The sequence below is a fragment of the Poecilia formosa genome, unplaced genomic scaffold (genome assembly GCF_000485575.1).
Source record: "Poecilia formosa unplaced genomic scaffold, Poecilia_formosa-5.1.2 Scaffold35, whole genome shotgun sequence".
NCBI classification, from domain to species: domain Eukaryota; kingdom Metazoa; phylum Chordata; class Actinopteri; order Cyprinodontiformes; family Poeciliidae; genus Poecilia; species Poecilia formosa.
Genome location: NW_006799974.1, coordinates 1,848,162 through 1,863,164, shown reverse-complemented (window position 1 = coordinate 1,863,164; position 15,003 = coordinate 1,848,162). Strand labels below are relative to the sequence as shown.

Below are 15,003 nucleotides of genomic sequence, written 5' to 3'. Positions count from 1 at the left end.
TTTTTACCCATAGCAAGTCATAAAAACTGTTTCTTCTCATGTATTTAGCAATAGAAGAGAAAAATTACAGTTGTATGCTTAATGTTTAATTTTAAGGATTAGTTAGTCCTGCAAGATGGTCTAAAACCCTCTTCTAAGAAAAAAAAAACTAAAATTCCCCCAAAGGTTAAGGACAAAGCTTCTTTTCTTTGTGTTACTTGCCAGAGGGAGTGTAACAAACTAACTGTGCAGAGTAGCAACATTTCCTTGGGTTTCTATGTCATAATATCACTAAAAGATGTTTTTTTTTTCTACAACTCCCCCACCAAATTAATCAACTGGAGCATAAAACAAGGCTCCTCACAGGACTGGCTTATACAGTGACAGCCATCATGCAATGCTGCAATCTCTAACTATTCCAGTCAGGGTGACCAATCTGTGTTTGAACTGAAGGATCTTACATTAAACTGAACTTATCTGATTTGTACTGAAAAAAAAACTGAACAAAACCAAAATACACTAAGTATATTAAATCAGATGTATTCAGATGTGTTCTGTGACTTTCTTATGTATTTCTACACACCTGAGTCAAATAATCAGGTTGTTAGCAAGACTGGAGAACTTGACTGCATACTGAGGAACTAATTCAGCCATTTGATTCATGTGTGTTGGACCAGGCACACATATAAAAGTTGCAGGACAGCAGCTTGAGAACTGAAGTTGAAGACTGTTCTATTAAACCAAACTGTATGGTAGTGGACTATAAATTACTGAACTGGTCTGCAAACTAAGCTGAGGTCATTACGCTGTGCTATATTAAGCTGAACTGAACTGCACTGCCCTGAAGTGAACTGAACCAAACCGAACTGAACTGAACTTTTTGACATTAACTTGAACTAAACTGAACTAAACTTTGCTCTACTGAACTGAAATGAATGATGCTCACTTGAAATTGAATTGTGAACTGATAAACATAACTAAGTTGAAATTTACTAAACTGAACTGATCAGAACTAAGCTGAACTGAACTTCACTGTAGGGAACTGAACTTTGAACTAAACTATAATAAATGTGTACAGTAAAGAACTGAAGTAAACATTATTTACTGAACTGATTCAAATCAAACTGAACTGTATCACTGAACTGAAAAGAGAAACTAATGTAACATGTACAAAAGGAATCAGCTTAAAAACAGAGCAAATCAAAATGATTTGTCTTGGAGTGAATAATTACTGGATTGAATGCAGGTGAGAGAACGAGGAACAGAACACGTGATCAGATGGCAACCAGAGAAATAAAATCAGAAAACCAAACAGAAATCAAAATCAGATGAAGGGAATAATAATAAGTCAAAAAGAACAAGAAATGAAGCACAAGAATGTGCTTCATGAAGACATGAGGCATGTCTTCATGTGGGCTGGGCTAAACTTCATCCAATGACAGATTTTTAAAGCCCTGATGATAAGACATGTAAAGGAGTCGTTTCTGCATTTCACCAAAATCACTGCAGACGGAGAGACTTCAGGGAACGATTTCCTAACAACTCTCAGTCGGCCAACAGGAACCAGAGGTGAGTTTCTAAAGGAAGGGAGAGGACAGCTGCAGGGCTTCTGCTGCTGCTTACCCAATAGATAAATGTTTTTACAGCTTTGAGTTTAAAGAGAACAGCATCAGGAACTTAACGTTTTGACTTCATAATAATTTCTAACTCTTTTAGAAACTGTATCCAACTGAAGTTAATCAAACTTAGGACTGACCCTCAAACTTTAAAATACATCAGTTTCAAAAACAGTTGTTCATGATTACAGTCCAAAGCCGTTTCAGGCTTTACTTCCACATATGTTTATTTAACTCTTTACTGTTTAACTGCTTAACAGGCTTTGTGGTGAGTATTTTTCATTGTGTGTTATTTTATCTTTTTAATTGGCTGAATCATTATTTACTGGTTTTGTGCAGCGTTTTGTGATAGTTTGTTACAGTTCGAAGTCATCTGATGTGAGCGGGCCCACATTGTGACTCAGATTGGACTCGGTGGTTTTTGCTGATCTCATTTCTTTGAATTTTAAAGCTTGTGCCCTTCATTTGTAATTTCATTTGCTACACCTTTTGTTTTCTGGTTCATGTGCAGTGCTTTCTGTCCTAATTTCCAAGAAAATCTGGAAAAGTTCAGACATTTTGAATATTCAATGTCACTTGATGTTTTACTGGGTCATTTGGGCTTCTTGCAGTTAACTCAGTTTGCCAAAATGTCCTGTTTTTTTCAGGTGTAATGGATCAGGAAAGCCACCTGTCCTCAGAGGAAGAAGTTGGAGAACCTTCTGTCATCATCGGTCTGGTTCTGTCACGGTTTCAGCATGCAGTGGTCCTGTGGTTCTCCAGGGCAAAGCGCAGACTCCTGCAGGGGTTCACTGTGTTCTCGACGGTACTTCTGCTCCTCTGGATCGCAGCTTTTTTATACGGGACCTTCTACTACTCCTACATGCCCAAAGCGGCTTTTTCTGCACCGGTGTACTACTACTACAGGTGGGTGCGGTGGGTTTGGTGTGACGCAGAGAAGACGTGAGCTTCTTGTTCAAATTTCTTTTCTTATCACAGGACAGACTGCGAATCGCCATCAGCTTTCTGGTGCTCTTATCCTGTGGCCAACGTCTCTTTGATGACAAATAGGAAACATGTAGGTACACAAAATGACCATCTGTAGCATTTCTTGCACTGCCATCCAAAATTATTCATACATCTTGAAATTTTCCATCTTCTGTTATGTGACAACCACAACCTTCAATGTATTTTAATGTTTGTGTTTTGTTTTGTGAAAATGCAACAAAAAGTAGTGAATAAATACGAAGCAAGCTGCACAGTGGTGCAGTTTGCAGCCCTTGTTGTCTTGCAGTAAAAAGGCCTAGGTTTGAAGCCTGGGGTCTTCCTGCACAGAGTTTGAATGTTTTAGTTCTGCTCAACTCTGGTTAACCCAAATAGCATCTAGAACTTAAATAATTACTGATTTGTGGAATTTATCAAAAGATCATCATCTCTTGCAGGTGCTGACATTTGGCCAGGTGTATCGGATGTATTTGCAGCTGGAGATGCCCGACTCACCAACCAATCATGAGGTGGGAATGTTCATGATCAAAACCACATGCTTCTCTCAGGATGGAGGCCAAGTGGCTTCCTCTGCTCGCACTGTAAGCTGCTGTCACTTCAATTTTCAAACACACTTTCTGCTTGAAAATGATCACTCTCTGCAGTGAATCTCAAAGTGCTGTGTTTCTCAGGCAAGCCAGCTGCAGAAGGCCTCCAGCTCTCGCTTTGTGAGTACAGCACTGACGCATAATAACAGAGTTAGATGAGTTCGGCGTGTGCAGAGCTCTGCTGGGACAGACGGCGATCTCGGTGTATCACTCTGACACCAGATTGAATGTCACAGATATGACATATATAAACACTGACACTACAATCCATGCTTAAATGCAGTTTTCTAATGCCAACCAATGTCACTGAAGATTGCACATAAATTCTATACAAGGATCCCAGTTGGTTTGAGGATAAGTAATAAATGATGTGCAGTGGAAAACTTTTATGACGTCCACAACTTTCTCTGCATTTTGCTTCCAACCGACCAGATTTTCTTATCTTTTAAAGGGCTGATCAATAATTACAGGGTTTCTCAAAGTCTTTCAAAACTGCACCCCTTTCGTTAGCTGAATTCAAGAAAGAGCATAAAGTAAAATTGCACAACAGTTTAACAAAGTGATTCCCAAAGATAGATTTGATAAAAACCAGGCATACAATTTATAATCCACTGAAGAATGATGCATCTCTCAGGACTGATGTTGCATAATCCTTCACTTCTCAATTCTCGTCATTTTTTTTTTTTAGCAGTCGTTAGGAGGGAACTAAATTGTAAGTAATTGGTGAGGTTTAAAGTTTTCCACATTCATTCTGGATGGCATCATGCGAGCTCATCCCTGCTAGCATTCATTAAACTAACCCAATCAGCTTTGTTTGATTTTTACTGCTGGGCACTGATACTCCTTTATATGTGCCAGACACATTTACTGACACTTTTTACTGTGTAAAAAGTCTTAAAATTAATTCATCCTGTTCTTGCAACAGAAGAATCTCACACTGGACAATCTACTGTAATCCTTAATTTGTGTTCAGGTCTCTGTTTAGTGTGGAGACAGTCTTTCTAGCAGAATGTCTCAACAGGTAAACTCACAGTTTGAGAGTTGCAGCAAATTGCATCTTAAAAATTAACAACCATTCGGGGATCTCAAAATGTTGAGGACAAAAAAACTTTTTCCATTCTATCCTCAACAATTTGACGGGAGCTTTAAAAGAAGCTGTTTTCTTTAGTCAGACAGAATCCAAGCTGAATTTTTATTTTTATTTTTTTGGATCATGACTGAGTCCTTCTGCACAAGAATGATTTAAAACTTTCCATTTTAGGGCTTTTTACACGACTTTACCAAGGTTCTGATATATTTACAACGCTTGTATATAAAGTGTGTTTCGCTGTGTTTAGGGAATGCTGCGGTACCGATCTGACCTGCTGAACACTCTGGGAACTCTCCTCTTCCTCCCTGCATTTCTGAGCGGAGCAGCCGAGCAGAAGCAGGTTGTAGAGGTGGAGCTCTTCTCAGAGTTCACAGACGACCCGGTGAGAAATGCACAGATTTTTTTAAAGTGGAGATATTTTTACTTGAGAGAAGAGGATTTCTACAGTTTCTGCAAATGAACATGCTTCAACGTGCTTCCTTTGTTTGTGCTCAGTACTCTCCATCGGTCATGGCTGTCATTGAGATCCTGTCCAGCAAAGTCCAAATCTACTCATCCCATCTGTTTGTGCACGCCCATTTCACTGGCTTGAGGTGAGACTGACGGCCAACGCATTGCTGCACAAAATCCTGCATTTCTGATGTTGTACTTGAAAGAGTTTGGTTTGCAGCTGGTTGAACATAAACCAGCTATAATGGGATTCACATCTCTGTAAAAGTTCCACTTTCACCTGATCAATCTACTGACTCCTGCTGTCTCTTCCTCACTGCTGAATCACTTTAGATGTTTTTAATTTTGTGACTTCTTGGTTGAGTTGTTGATGAGCTCCTGGAGTAATTTTGTTATACCGACAACTCCTGGGAAGGTTTACAACAGTTTCATGTTTTGTTTGTTTTTTTTTGTTTTTTGTTTTTCCCCCCCATCTTTTATCCTTTAGTGAATTAAACATTTGGTCTTGGAAATGATCACATGTACAAATATTAGTTTCTTCAATGAATGATGTGTTGCTTTTCTTCCTGTTCCTGTCAGAGAGGTTTTATTAAAATGATTTCTTGATTCTGTGAGCCAAAAATCACACAATAAAAAGGCTGTTAAATTTAACTGAGTTTTAAAAAAAAAAAGGATTTACATCCTGATTTAACAAGGAAGGAAATTTCTTCTTCATATAAACCCAGAATTGTTTTGGTAACTTTCTTTACCTTAATAAATTGTTTGAAATCTGAATTTCGTATTTATTCACGTTACCCTTGTCTAATCTTTGCAACACAAAGGTAAAAAGAGGAACCTTTTTTCACTGCTCTGTAAATCCTTCTATAGTGAATAACATAAGGTGATTCTTTTCACCTCCCTCTTAGGGACCAATGCAGCAGACTGTAAACACTGATTGTTTTTAAAATCTTCTATTTCTATTTGTGTGTCTCTTCTCAGATATTTGCTGTTCTACTACCCCGTCCTGTCAGCCCTTATAGGTGTTGCAACTAACTTCACCTTCCTCAGCTTCCTCTTCCTCCTGAGCTACATGAGGCAGCTGTTGAGGCTGCCTCAGAGCCCGGAGCAGGTGAGAGGAAACTTTAAACCAGACAAAGTCAAGGGAGCAGGGCTGCAGCCTTGAAATATGTTGCTGTGTATTTTCTGTCATCCACCTCTGAGGTCTGTCTTACAGATCACTACAGATGATCTCCAGCCACTGGATGAAAAGGATCTCAGTGCAGGTGCAAAGAAATTCAATATTCTGGCACAAACACGGGTATAGCTTTAATTTTCAGGCAGATTTTTACTGATGGCATAAATTCATCTGCAGATGCTGCGGAGCGGCTGGGTCCTCTGCAAACTGATCCCACAGACATGAGTGGGGAAGAGCGCCACCTGGAGCGTACCAACACAGACATGCAGAACGGACACACACAGAGTGATATGAGCCAGTCTGAGGCAGCCTGACGTGTTTATTGAAAGAAAACTAGTCTGGAGATTTAAGTAAAGGTATCAGAATTAAACACTGAACTGTAATTTGAAATGCTTTTTGGGATCATGTACTCTGAATCCTGTTTACAGATTGCATTATCAGAACACTTTTTATGTTTTGAAGTTACTCTCTGTAATTAACTCATTTTTGCCGATTGTGTTTTGTGAAATGAATTCGGAAGTGAGGGGGGAAAAAAATCCAAATATTTAGAAAACAGTTCCTAAACATTTTAATGTTTAAAATTATTTCCAGATTCAACATTTTAGAGTTCCCTGTCAATGTTTCAGCTCAGGCTTCAAATAGGAAACATGGAGACAAAAGATGGATGGATGAGTCGATGGATGAATTGATTTATGGTTGGAGGAACAAATTAAAATGGACATATGGATGGATAGATGGCTGACTTGATTTTCCTGACTGAAGGAACAAATTAAAATAGATGGGTGGATAAATGTTTTGTCAAAGCTAAACATCCATGAAATTGAGAAAGGAACTAGATTACAGTTTTAAAATATCAATATTTTTAATTCTCTGTTATCCCAAACCTATCCAGATTGCATTAACTTTTAAATCCCTTACCAGTGCAGGAGCCCTGAGTTGTAGCTGAACGTAAACTGTTGCCTCAGTTTCCACATTGCTGTTGCGTATCACAATAAAAAGGTTTTACTGCAGCAAAGTTTCTCTTTTTTTCCAGGGAGTTTTTTGTGCTTGTAGTTTATTTTGGCTCTTTTCTACACAAAACTTATAACATGAGAGAAACGGCTCAAGGAAGAGCTCAGTACAACTTTAACTAAGCATTTGCTGTAACTTTTAATTCCTGCACAGTGCCATTCATTTGTCTACAGTTTGTGCTATGGATTATCATCTTGATGCATGAAAGGCTTCGTTTTGAAACCTCCATCACACACAAATGTCAGTTTAGGATTTGCTGGTATTCCAAATTCATTCATTTTTGTCTATCTAAACAAGCTTTCCTGTCACAGAAGCAACAGAAAAGTGATAAAAACCTTGAAGGTTGTTTTATATTTAGCAGTGGCTTTTTAATCTTTGTAAATCAGATGACGTTTCTCTTTTAGTTGTTTCCAATTATACATTAAAAACAACTTATTTTCACTACGCGTTGGATTGTGTAGCCTCTATCTAATGAGGACTGTTAGTGTGGCTGTTGTGATGAAAGTGGAGGGAGGACATGGCACTCCACACTGCCTGGCTCTGTCATTCCTGGACGTCATCCTGCCCTGAGGCGCTGTTGGCTGAGCTCCATCATCCAGCCCAGAGTCGAGCTTTGGAAACATCATAACGTCACCACATGCAAACTGTGGTTCTAGCAGAGAGAATGAGAGCGGAAGGTAACTCGGCGTCGGGCACAAGGCTTTGCTTCTCTGTGAATTCAACGCTAGATACAGGTAAGGGGAGTCCTGCAGCTTCATGAGGATTTATTCAGCAGTTTGTATCATTTTAAAGAAAGTTTTAAAACTTTTTCTGCTTCTATTTTTTGTACACTTGCAAATGCATTTCCTGAATCATATTCAAAACTGTGGCTCTCTTGTAAACATTTCCCTGTTGTGCAAGCACATGTAGTGCCCATGGAGCAGAATCGCCATCTTCGCTCCAGTGGGGAAAGAAACATGGATACAGGAGAGGATTTGTCATGCTTAAAGATGGAGGGGATCAAGATGGAAGATTCTGACTCGTGCACCGGACTCTCAGATGAGACACACCAGCATCTGACGATCAGTGATGGGCCGTCCAGCAGCTGCACTAAAGCCAGAAGCAAGTTTAGGCCAAGACTCCTGGCTACCAAAAGCTTCCCCCCTTACAGCCAGTGCATCGGTGGACTGGGAGAAGACGAGGACTGGGACTGTTATCTTGACTCGGAATCCCCCACGGCTTGCCAGTCTAATGCAAAGGAGGAGAAACCTGTAGCTTATGAGGCGGACGACACTGCAAAGTATTCCCGGGATGTTCTCAGAGCCAAATGGAAGTCGAGGAGGAAAGAAAAATTAGGAGGCAGCTTCGACGTTGGCACAGACGGCTGCGATAGAGGGAGGCTGAGTGGGAAGAGGAGGGTGGAGAACAGTGGAATACAAGGAGAACACTGCAACGAGGACGAGGGGAAACACCGGAGAGGCAAAAGCTCCAGTCTGAAGAGAGGTGGAAGCAGTGTGGAGAAGGAAGACGGGAAACCTTCTCCCACCTCTGCAGCTCACGAGAACAGCAGCAGTGTGGAGGACCCTGAGAGGCAGAGCCGGGAGGATGATGAGGTGATGGAGCCCTCAAGTCATCGGCATCCAATCCTCTCCAAGCTGTTGCACTCCTCCACCTCCTCGTCCTGTTCCTCTATCAACCTCTCATCAGAGAGCGACGAGGTCTTCAGCGACCTAGATGATGTCGTGTCTAAAAGAAAAACCTTCAAGAAGGTCAGAACACCTTATCCAGCAAACACCAATTCACGTTTTTCTGCACATTTTTAGGCATTTGTCCAGTTCATCACTGTTATACCCTCAGTGCATCTGTCTGCTCTGGTTTTCCATGGAAAAGAAAAACAAACCATGTTTCTCAACTGTTCTTTGCGCCTGTGGTCAAGCTGATTTGCATGGGCTTGAAAGAGGACTTTGACACAGTCAGATTTGAATGGCGTTTGCATGGAAGCCTCCTGCTTCTGCAACAGATATGAGTAAAGGGAGGAGCAAACAGTGGGAGGACGACTAGAAAGTAGCTGTTTCTCTGGCTTCAGTGTGTTTGAACTGTCGAGCACTAAAAAGTCATTAGGACTTTAGGTGATTAGGTTTACACTGCTTCAAATAAGCATTCTTCATCACTTAGAATAAAAACTGGAATAGGTTCAGTAGAATATAGATAATTCTAAACAAGCAGTGAAAACTGAAACCTTGTTTTTGTTTCCCCAGTGTCTCTACTGAGCATGCTCTGCTCTGCTGTAGCTGTTTTTCAGTTCTTCTGTGCCACGTTTCAGTCTGGTAGCAGCTGTTTTGTGTATATACAAAGTAGATCTTAAGTTTACAGCTATGCTCTGTTGGGAGACAAAAAAAAACACTTTAACACTCCCAGACTTTCACAGAATATTTTCAGTAAATAAGGCTAAGAAATTCCCATCCTGGAATAAAAACAGAAATAAGAATTTACAAAACCTTTAGATAAAAAGTCAGACTCATGATTCCAATGCATCTCCTACATGAACACTTTTTTTTTTCTTTGATTGTCCCTCAGAGTCGCACATGGAAAACCTTCCTGACCATGATGCACTGGTCACTCAAGCGACAGAGCTCCTGGGTTCAGCTAGCTGGACATCAAGGCATGTACTTCACACAGCAACTCGCATGTTTTCATACTTAACTTTTTCACTCTTTCACGTGTTGTAAACACAAACTTAAATTTAAGTTTATCTTAATGCCTTATTTTAATGCCTTTCTTTGTAAAGAAAGCGTAAACGTAGTATTCTCATATCTGTAGAAAGTATATAATATTGTGTATTTGTATTCATCCCCATTGGTCAATAGTTTTGTTGAACGATTTCTCTGTCAACTTTGCATGTTTAAAGACTAAAACCATCTCCCATTTTAAAATCCCAACTAAGTCAGATTAGATTGAGCCTTCCCATTTCAGCACGTTTACATTGACTTAAACCATCCCACTGCTGTATGTTTAGGGTCATTGTTCTGTCCAGTCTCAAACTGCTCTGAATTTATCTACACTCATCTGTCTCCATAGCATAATCATTCCACCATCACAGATGGCAGTTCTGTGGAATAAACAATTACAGGATCTCTGCAGCTCCTCCAAAGTTACCACTGGCTTCTTGGCTGCTTTTCCTAAATCATGCTCTCTTTGCCAACCCTGTCAATTTAGGTAGACGGTCATGTGTGAGTTAGAAGGTGTGCCAGACTCTTCCCATTTATTTGATTGACCAGAGCTGTGTGAGATGCTGCTTTAGTTGTCCCTCTCTACTGTGTCCCTTGGTCTTCATGACCAAACCTTTGAGGCCTCCACACTTAACATTTATCACTTTGCATTGGTTTTTCACATAAAATACCAATGAAATACCCTGGCAGTTTGACTGTAAAATGAGAGACACTGCTAATTGTTGGATGTGAATCACTTCATGTACATTATAAAATTTCTTTATTTAAACAATTGTGTAATTACATTGAGTAGATCAAGATTTATTGTCTCCTAAATCTTTTACTGCTTCTTGTATCTTACCATGTTCTGTTACCAGGTAATTTTCAGGTTAGTAAAGGAGGGGAGGTGCTGAAGCTGTACAGTGAACTGGAGGCGAAGTGTCTGGACAGCCTGATGAGAGATCCGCTGAGGCCCTTCGTCCCGCAGTACTATGGTTTGGTCACCAGAGGGGAGCACTGCTACATCCGCCTGGAGGACTTGCTCAACGGCCTGAGGAGGCCTGTTATCATGGACTGCAAGATGGGAGTCAGGTATGGCTTTTCGCTGACCATTTAAATGACTGAAGAGGATTTAAAAACAAAGAGATAGCATGTTTCTTTTAAAAGTAGAGTCTAACCTAATGTTTTGAAAAGTTGAGCTCGCTATATTACTTTCAGGGATCATCTGTTTTCTCCCCATTCCGGTAGAGCTCTTGCTGGAATTTTTGTTAATAAAACGTGTTGTATTTACTAGAACATGAGTTTATTTCTGTTTTTATACAAACCGAAAAGTCGGTTTATGACTTTAAATGACTTTACGCTGAAAGTCAACTGATTTGAAACATGAACGCATGAATGAAAGGTTAAGTGAGTATTGATGGATGCATGTTCAGAAGAAGCTGCTTATCCCTGCAGCAGACTCAGAGATCTGAGTAAAGGAAGAGGAGAGTGAATGACACCTGATGAGTATTGAATCTGGTCTTTTGGTAAGTTACCAAAGGAACGAAGTCGATCCTGGATTGGTTTAAGCTAAAGGAACTAAGACGGGTGTTTTGGTATGAGTGCTTTTTCTTTCTGACTTGGATTACCTGAAGGTGTATTGCAAGGGTGGACAGTCAGGTGAGTTACAGTTGCACAAAAGGACGAGAAGGATCCGCGGGTGAATTGTGAGAGAAGATTTGTAATCCAGGTAAGTATTTTAGAGCTACAATGGCTCTAAAGATTGATATCTAAAAATGTGTTCCTGTCAACCTCAGATTGTACAATTAATCTGTTAAACTGGATGTCTATTCTTTTAAATATATGTTCCAGGTATTTGATTCCTTTACACATCCAATGTTTTATATTATTTTGTTGTAGGATGTCAAGGTTGTTCCAGATGGGTGTACGTCTTCATGGATTTAGTGAGACTGTCATTTTTAGAAACTCCCACCATGCAGTCAAAGAGGAGCAGATATTACTATTTTTAAAGAAAACATGTCATTTTATATTTGAGCTAATGAAAAGTGGGTTCAAAATCTTTGTTGTTAGTCTGTTTTACATCTAGGATTCATCCAGGAGGCCTGGTGGATAAGAAGTAATGATGGAAACTCTAGTTCTCCTTTATCTTTGGTCTTCTTTAATACATCTTTTTAACATAACTTCAAAATAATTACTGTAGCTTGCAGCTCCACAAAACCCATAGCTTTTCACAAATCTAATACTTTCATTAGCTTCTTTAGTTCAGATGAAACATGCAAACTTGCAATCATCCATCTGAAGACAAAGCTTTATATGGAAATGCAATAAGCAAAGACCAAAACATTTGATTTCTTTCTATGAAGCAGATCGAAACAACTTTTCCTTAAATCTGTGAAGGATGGAAGTAGATTGAATTTCCGAAATGGTGCCAAATTAAGGGCTTATTGCCAGGATGTATCATGTGATCATTTTCCCTTTCAGAACATTCCAGGAAGAGGAACTGGTCAAAGCTCGAACCAAGCCCAATTTGAGGAGCGACATGTACCAGAAGATGGTGAAAGTCGACCCATCAGCACCAACAGCCGAGGAACACGAACAGAAAGGAGTGACAAAATGGCGCTACCTACAGTGGAGGGACACAACCAGCTCCACATCCACCCTGGGCTTCAGGATTGAGGGCATCATGGTATTGGAGAGAAATGCTCAGTTCTAGCATTTCAATACCAAGAATGATGTCTAACCGTGCAAAATGATTGCTGTCATTGCTGATTTGCAGATGGAGGATGGAAGTGTCCAACGGGATTTTAGAAAAATTCACTCCTTGACTCAGGTCACAGAGGCGTTACTCTACTTCACCAGGAGCCAACTGGACACTCTGGTCAGTCACAGTCACACTGTAGCAGTGGAAAATATAACCTTGAATCAGATGACAACTGGAGAAGATTTTATTTAAATCTGAAGTTAAACCAAATACAGCCATTGTTAAGCTGTCAGAAGACGCATTTGAAGCGGCAACAACATGCTGCATGCAGAGATTTTCACTTAAAGATTTAGAGGAAAACATGCAGGAGAAAAGTTTTTCAAAACTTTTAAATTATTACCTAATTTGTTTCTGTTGGCTGAAGATGTTTTTCACATTCAGTCAGATTACAACTAAAGACTTCAGTGTAATTTATTAATTTATTTTGTGAAAGAGTTAAACAACAAACACAAAAGATGTTCACCTTCCAACCCTAAATATGCAACCAGAATGACAATCCAATGGTTTGGATTAAATAATATATCTGTGTTAGAACAACCCAGTAACTTTATACTTAAATCTAATTGTAAATCTGTAATGAGACAAGAACATTGTTGATCACATCTCCATCCAGTCTGATTGAGATCCAAAGATTTGCAGCTGTAATTAGAATGAAAGGTTGTTATACGAATGATTAAAACAAGACAAATTAATACAAAACCATTTACCAGATTTTCATATTCAGCACTTCTAGAAAAAGAAGAAACATATTTTTCATTTTGGTTCCAAATGTTAAATGACTTTGTGTTGGTGTGTTTCATAAAATCACAATAAAACCCATTACAGTTATAATGTAACAGAATATTAAAGTTCAATGGGTATAGATACTTTTGTGAGACTCTATAAATGGCTTATCAAACAAAAGAAATATTTTGAAATTGGTTACATACTTGACCTTTTCTTATCATTTTGGCTGCTTTTAGTTCATTTTTAACCAGCAAAATTTTGGGAAGCCTGGAGAATTGTTGATGAAACATGGCAATGAATTCTGGCTATTTGGAGGAAAGGTTTTAACCTCACATGTACATTCTTTGCACTTTGAGTTTAATTCTGTTTTTCCCTGTGATATTTGTGAAGCACAGATATTCGTGTTCATGTGTGTTCCCAGAATGCGTACCACTCCAGGCTGGTGGACCTGAAAGACGCACTCAGGAGTTCAGAGTTCTTTCGAAAACATGAGGTTCGTAAATGGAGAGAAGTGAAATCCACATACCGGTCCTGTTTTGCTTTGTCGTCATAGACGTTCACTGAATCTCTTATTTCCTGAATCTCAGGTTATTGGCAGCTCACTCCTCTTTGTACACGACCACAGCAAGGCCAGTGTTTGGATGATAGACTTTGGGAAGACAATGCCTCTTCCTGACTCGAAGGAGGTCCAGCACGGCGTCCCTTGGGTTGAGGGGAACAGGGAGGACGGCTACCTGATCGGTCTGACCTCCATCCTCACGGCTCTGAGCCAGGCCATCAGCCTGGCCGAGGGGCAGCAGGAGGGCACCTGAGTGGAAACATGGAAAGTGTGAAACATGAAGTTCTCAGAGTGTCTGTGACACCAGCACCTGGATTCAGGGATGAAGCAGGAACAATGGCTGCTTCAATGAAGCTGAAATTCAAAGACTTATGAAGTGGAAGCTAGTCTTGCTTATTGTACATCTGGTATGTACATACGCCAACAGTGGGAAGGGCTTTTTTTTTATTTTTTTATAAAGAATAAAGTTATTTCGTGTGTGTTTTTGTATTGCATGTTATATTTAAAAAATGTTATGTATCTTTAAGAACGACATTGCGCACAACCACATGTGCTGCCTGTTTTAAGTCAGTACATGTTTGTATGTTTAGTGGTAGCTGTGCTTTTTGATAAGGAACTGATAAAACGCACATGTTGCTTTTCATGGTCTATGAAAAAAATACATATGCATCTATTTGATTCCAATTAAATGTTTTCTTATTTTTTACTTTTGGTCTGGTGGTCAGACATTTTATAGACTTATGGTATGGCAGCCCAGGTTAAGTTAAATAAACTGAAAAATTCTGTCCACCTCATTATTACATTGATATTTGGTACAAAAAATAAGGAAATGTGTTTGTAATCCATTCTGTGTAGCAACAAGATTTTTTAGCAATAAATCTTAAGTAGGTGTAAAGTCTAAATCTTTTTAAATGGCAGATCATTTGTAATAAAAATGCATTTGAGTGTTGGCAACCAGAGTTGAGCATGGGTCAAGCCCACGTAAATCATCTGTTAATTTTCTATCTTTATTTTTTTATTTTTTGGAGTTTGTTTGAAGAAACAGTGGATGATATCCATGCTCATCATCAGTTTAGTCACGCACTGATGTGGGACACAATCCAGTTCTTCAACTAGAATTTGCTGCAGTGTGGTTGTGTAGGTCAGTGTGGCACAACCCCTACTCCAAAGCTAATCCATTTCGAGCTCATTAATTTCTGGAAATTAGCAAAAGGATATCAAAAAATCATCACTATTTCTAGTTTTAGTTTTTTTTTTTTTTTTTTTTGCTTAGATTTCAAAATATTATTTTGACTTAGAATTACCCAAATGACTTGGCACCAGCATACGATAAAAATTCACTAGGTCTTCTGGTTCAAGTCTACTCTGCATCCCCATAA

The 15,003-nt window shown here is 39.3% G+C and overlaps 2 protein-coding genes across 4 annotated transcripts; both read left to right on the top strand.

Annotated features, from left to right (window-relative positions):
* The first annotated feature begins 1,240 nt into the window (after positions 1-1,240).
* LOC103136878 (seipin) lies at positions 1,241-6,889 on the top strand. 3 transcript variants are annotated; one of them, XM_016670603.1, is made up of 11 exons: positions 1,241-1,548; positions 2,243-2,501; positions 2,574-2,652; positions 3,017-3,160; positions 3,251-3,286; positions 4,504-4,638; positions 4,752-4,849; positions 5,685-5,814; positions 5,920-5,968; positions 6,058-6,236; positions 6,472-6,889. In XM_016670603.1, exons 1-10 carry the CDS (start codon positions 1,437-1,439, stop codon positions 6,192-6,194), a joined length of 1,179 nt encoding a protein of 392 aa, XP_016526089.1. In that variant the 5' UTR covers positions 1,241-1,436; the 3' UTR covers positions 6,195-6,236; positions 6,472-6,889. The 3 variants fall into 3 exon arrangements, with proteins under 3 accessions (XP_016526089.1, XP_007550379.1, XP_007550380.1); XM_007550317.2 differs by having other exon boundaries at positions 1,242-1,548; positions 6,058-6,608; XM_007550318.2 differs by lacking the exon at positions 1,241-1,548 and adding an exon at positions 1,607-1,863 and having other exon boundaries at positions 6,058-6,607.
* Positions 6,890-6,997: 108 nt separating this feature from the next.
* Positions 6,998-14,292, top strand: LOC103136879 (inositol-trisphosphate 3-kinase A-like). The gene is made up of 8 exons (XM_007550320.2): positions 6,998-7,625; positions 7,792-8,639; positions 9,448-9,532; positions 10,457-10,670; positions 12,060-12,264; positions 12,355-12,456; positions 13,487-13,558; positions 13,653-14,292. Exons 1-8 carry the CDS (start codon positions 7,529-7,531, stop codon positions 13,875-13,877), a joined length of 1,848 nt encoding a protein of 615 aa, XP_007550382.1. The 5' UTR covers positions 6,998-7,528; the 3' UTR covers positions 13,878-14,292.
* The last annotated feature ends 711 nt before the right edge of the window (positions 14,293-15,003 follow it).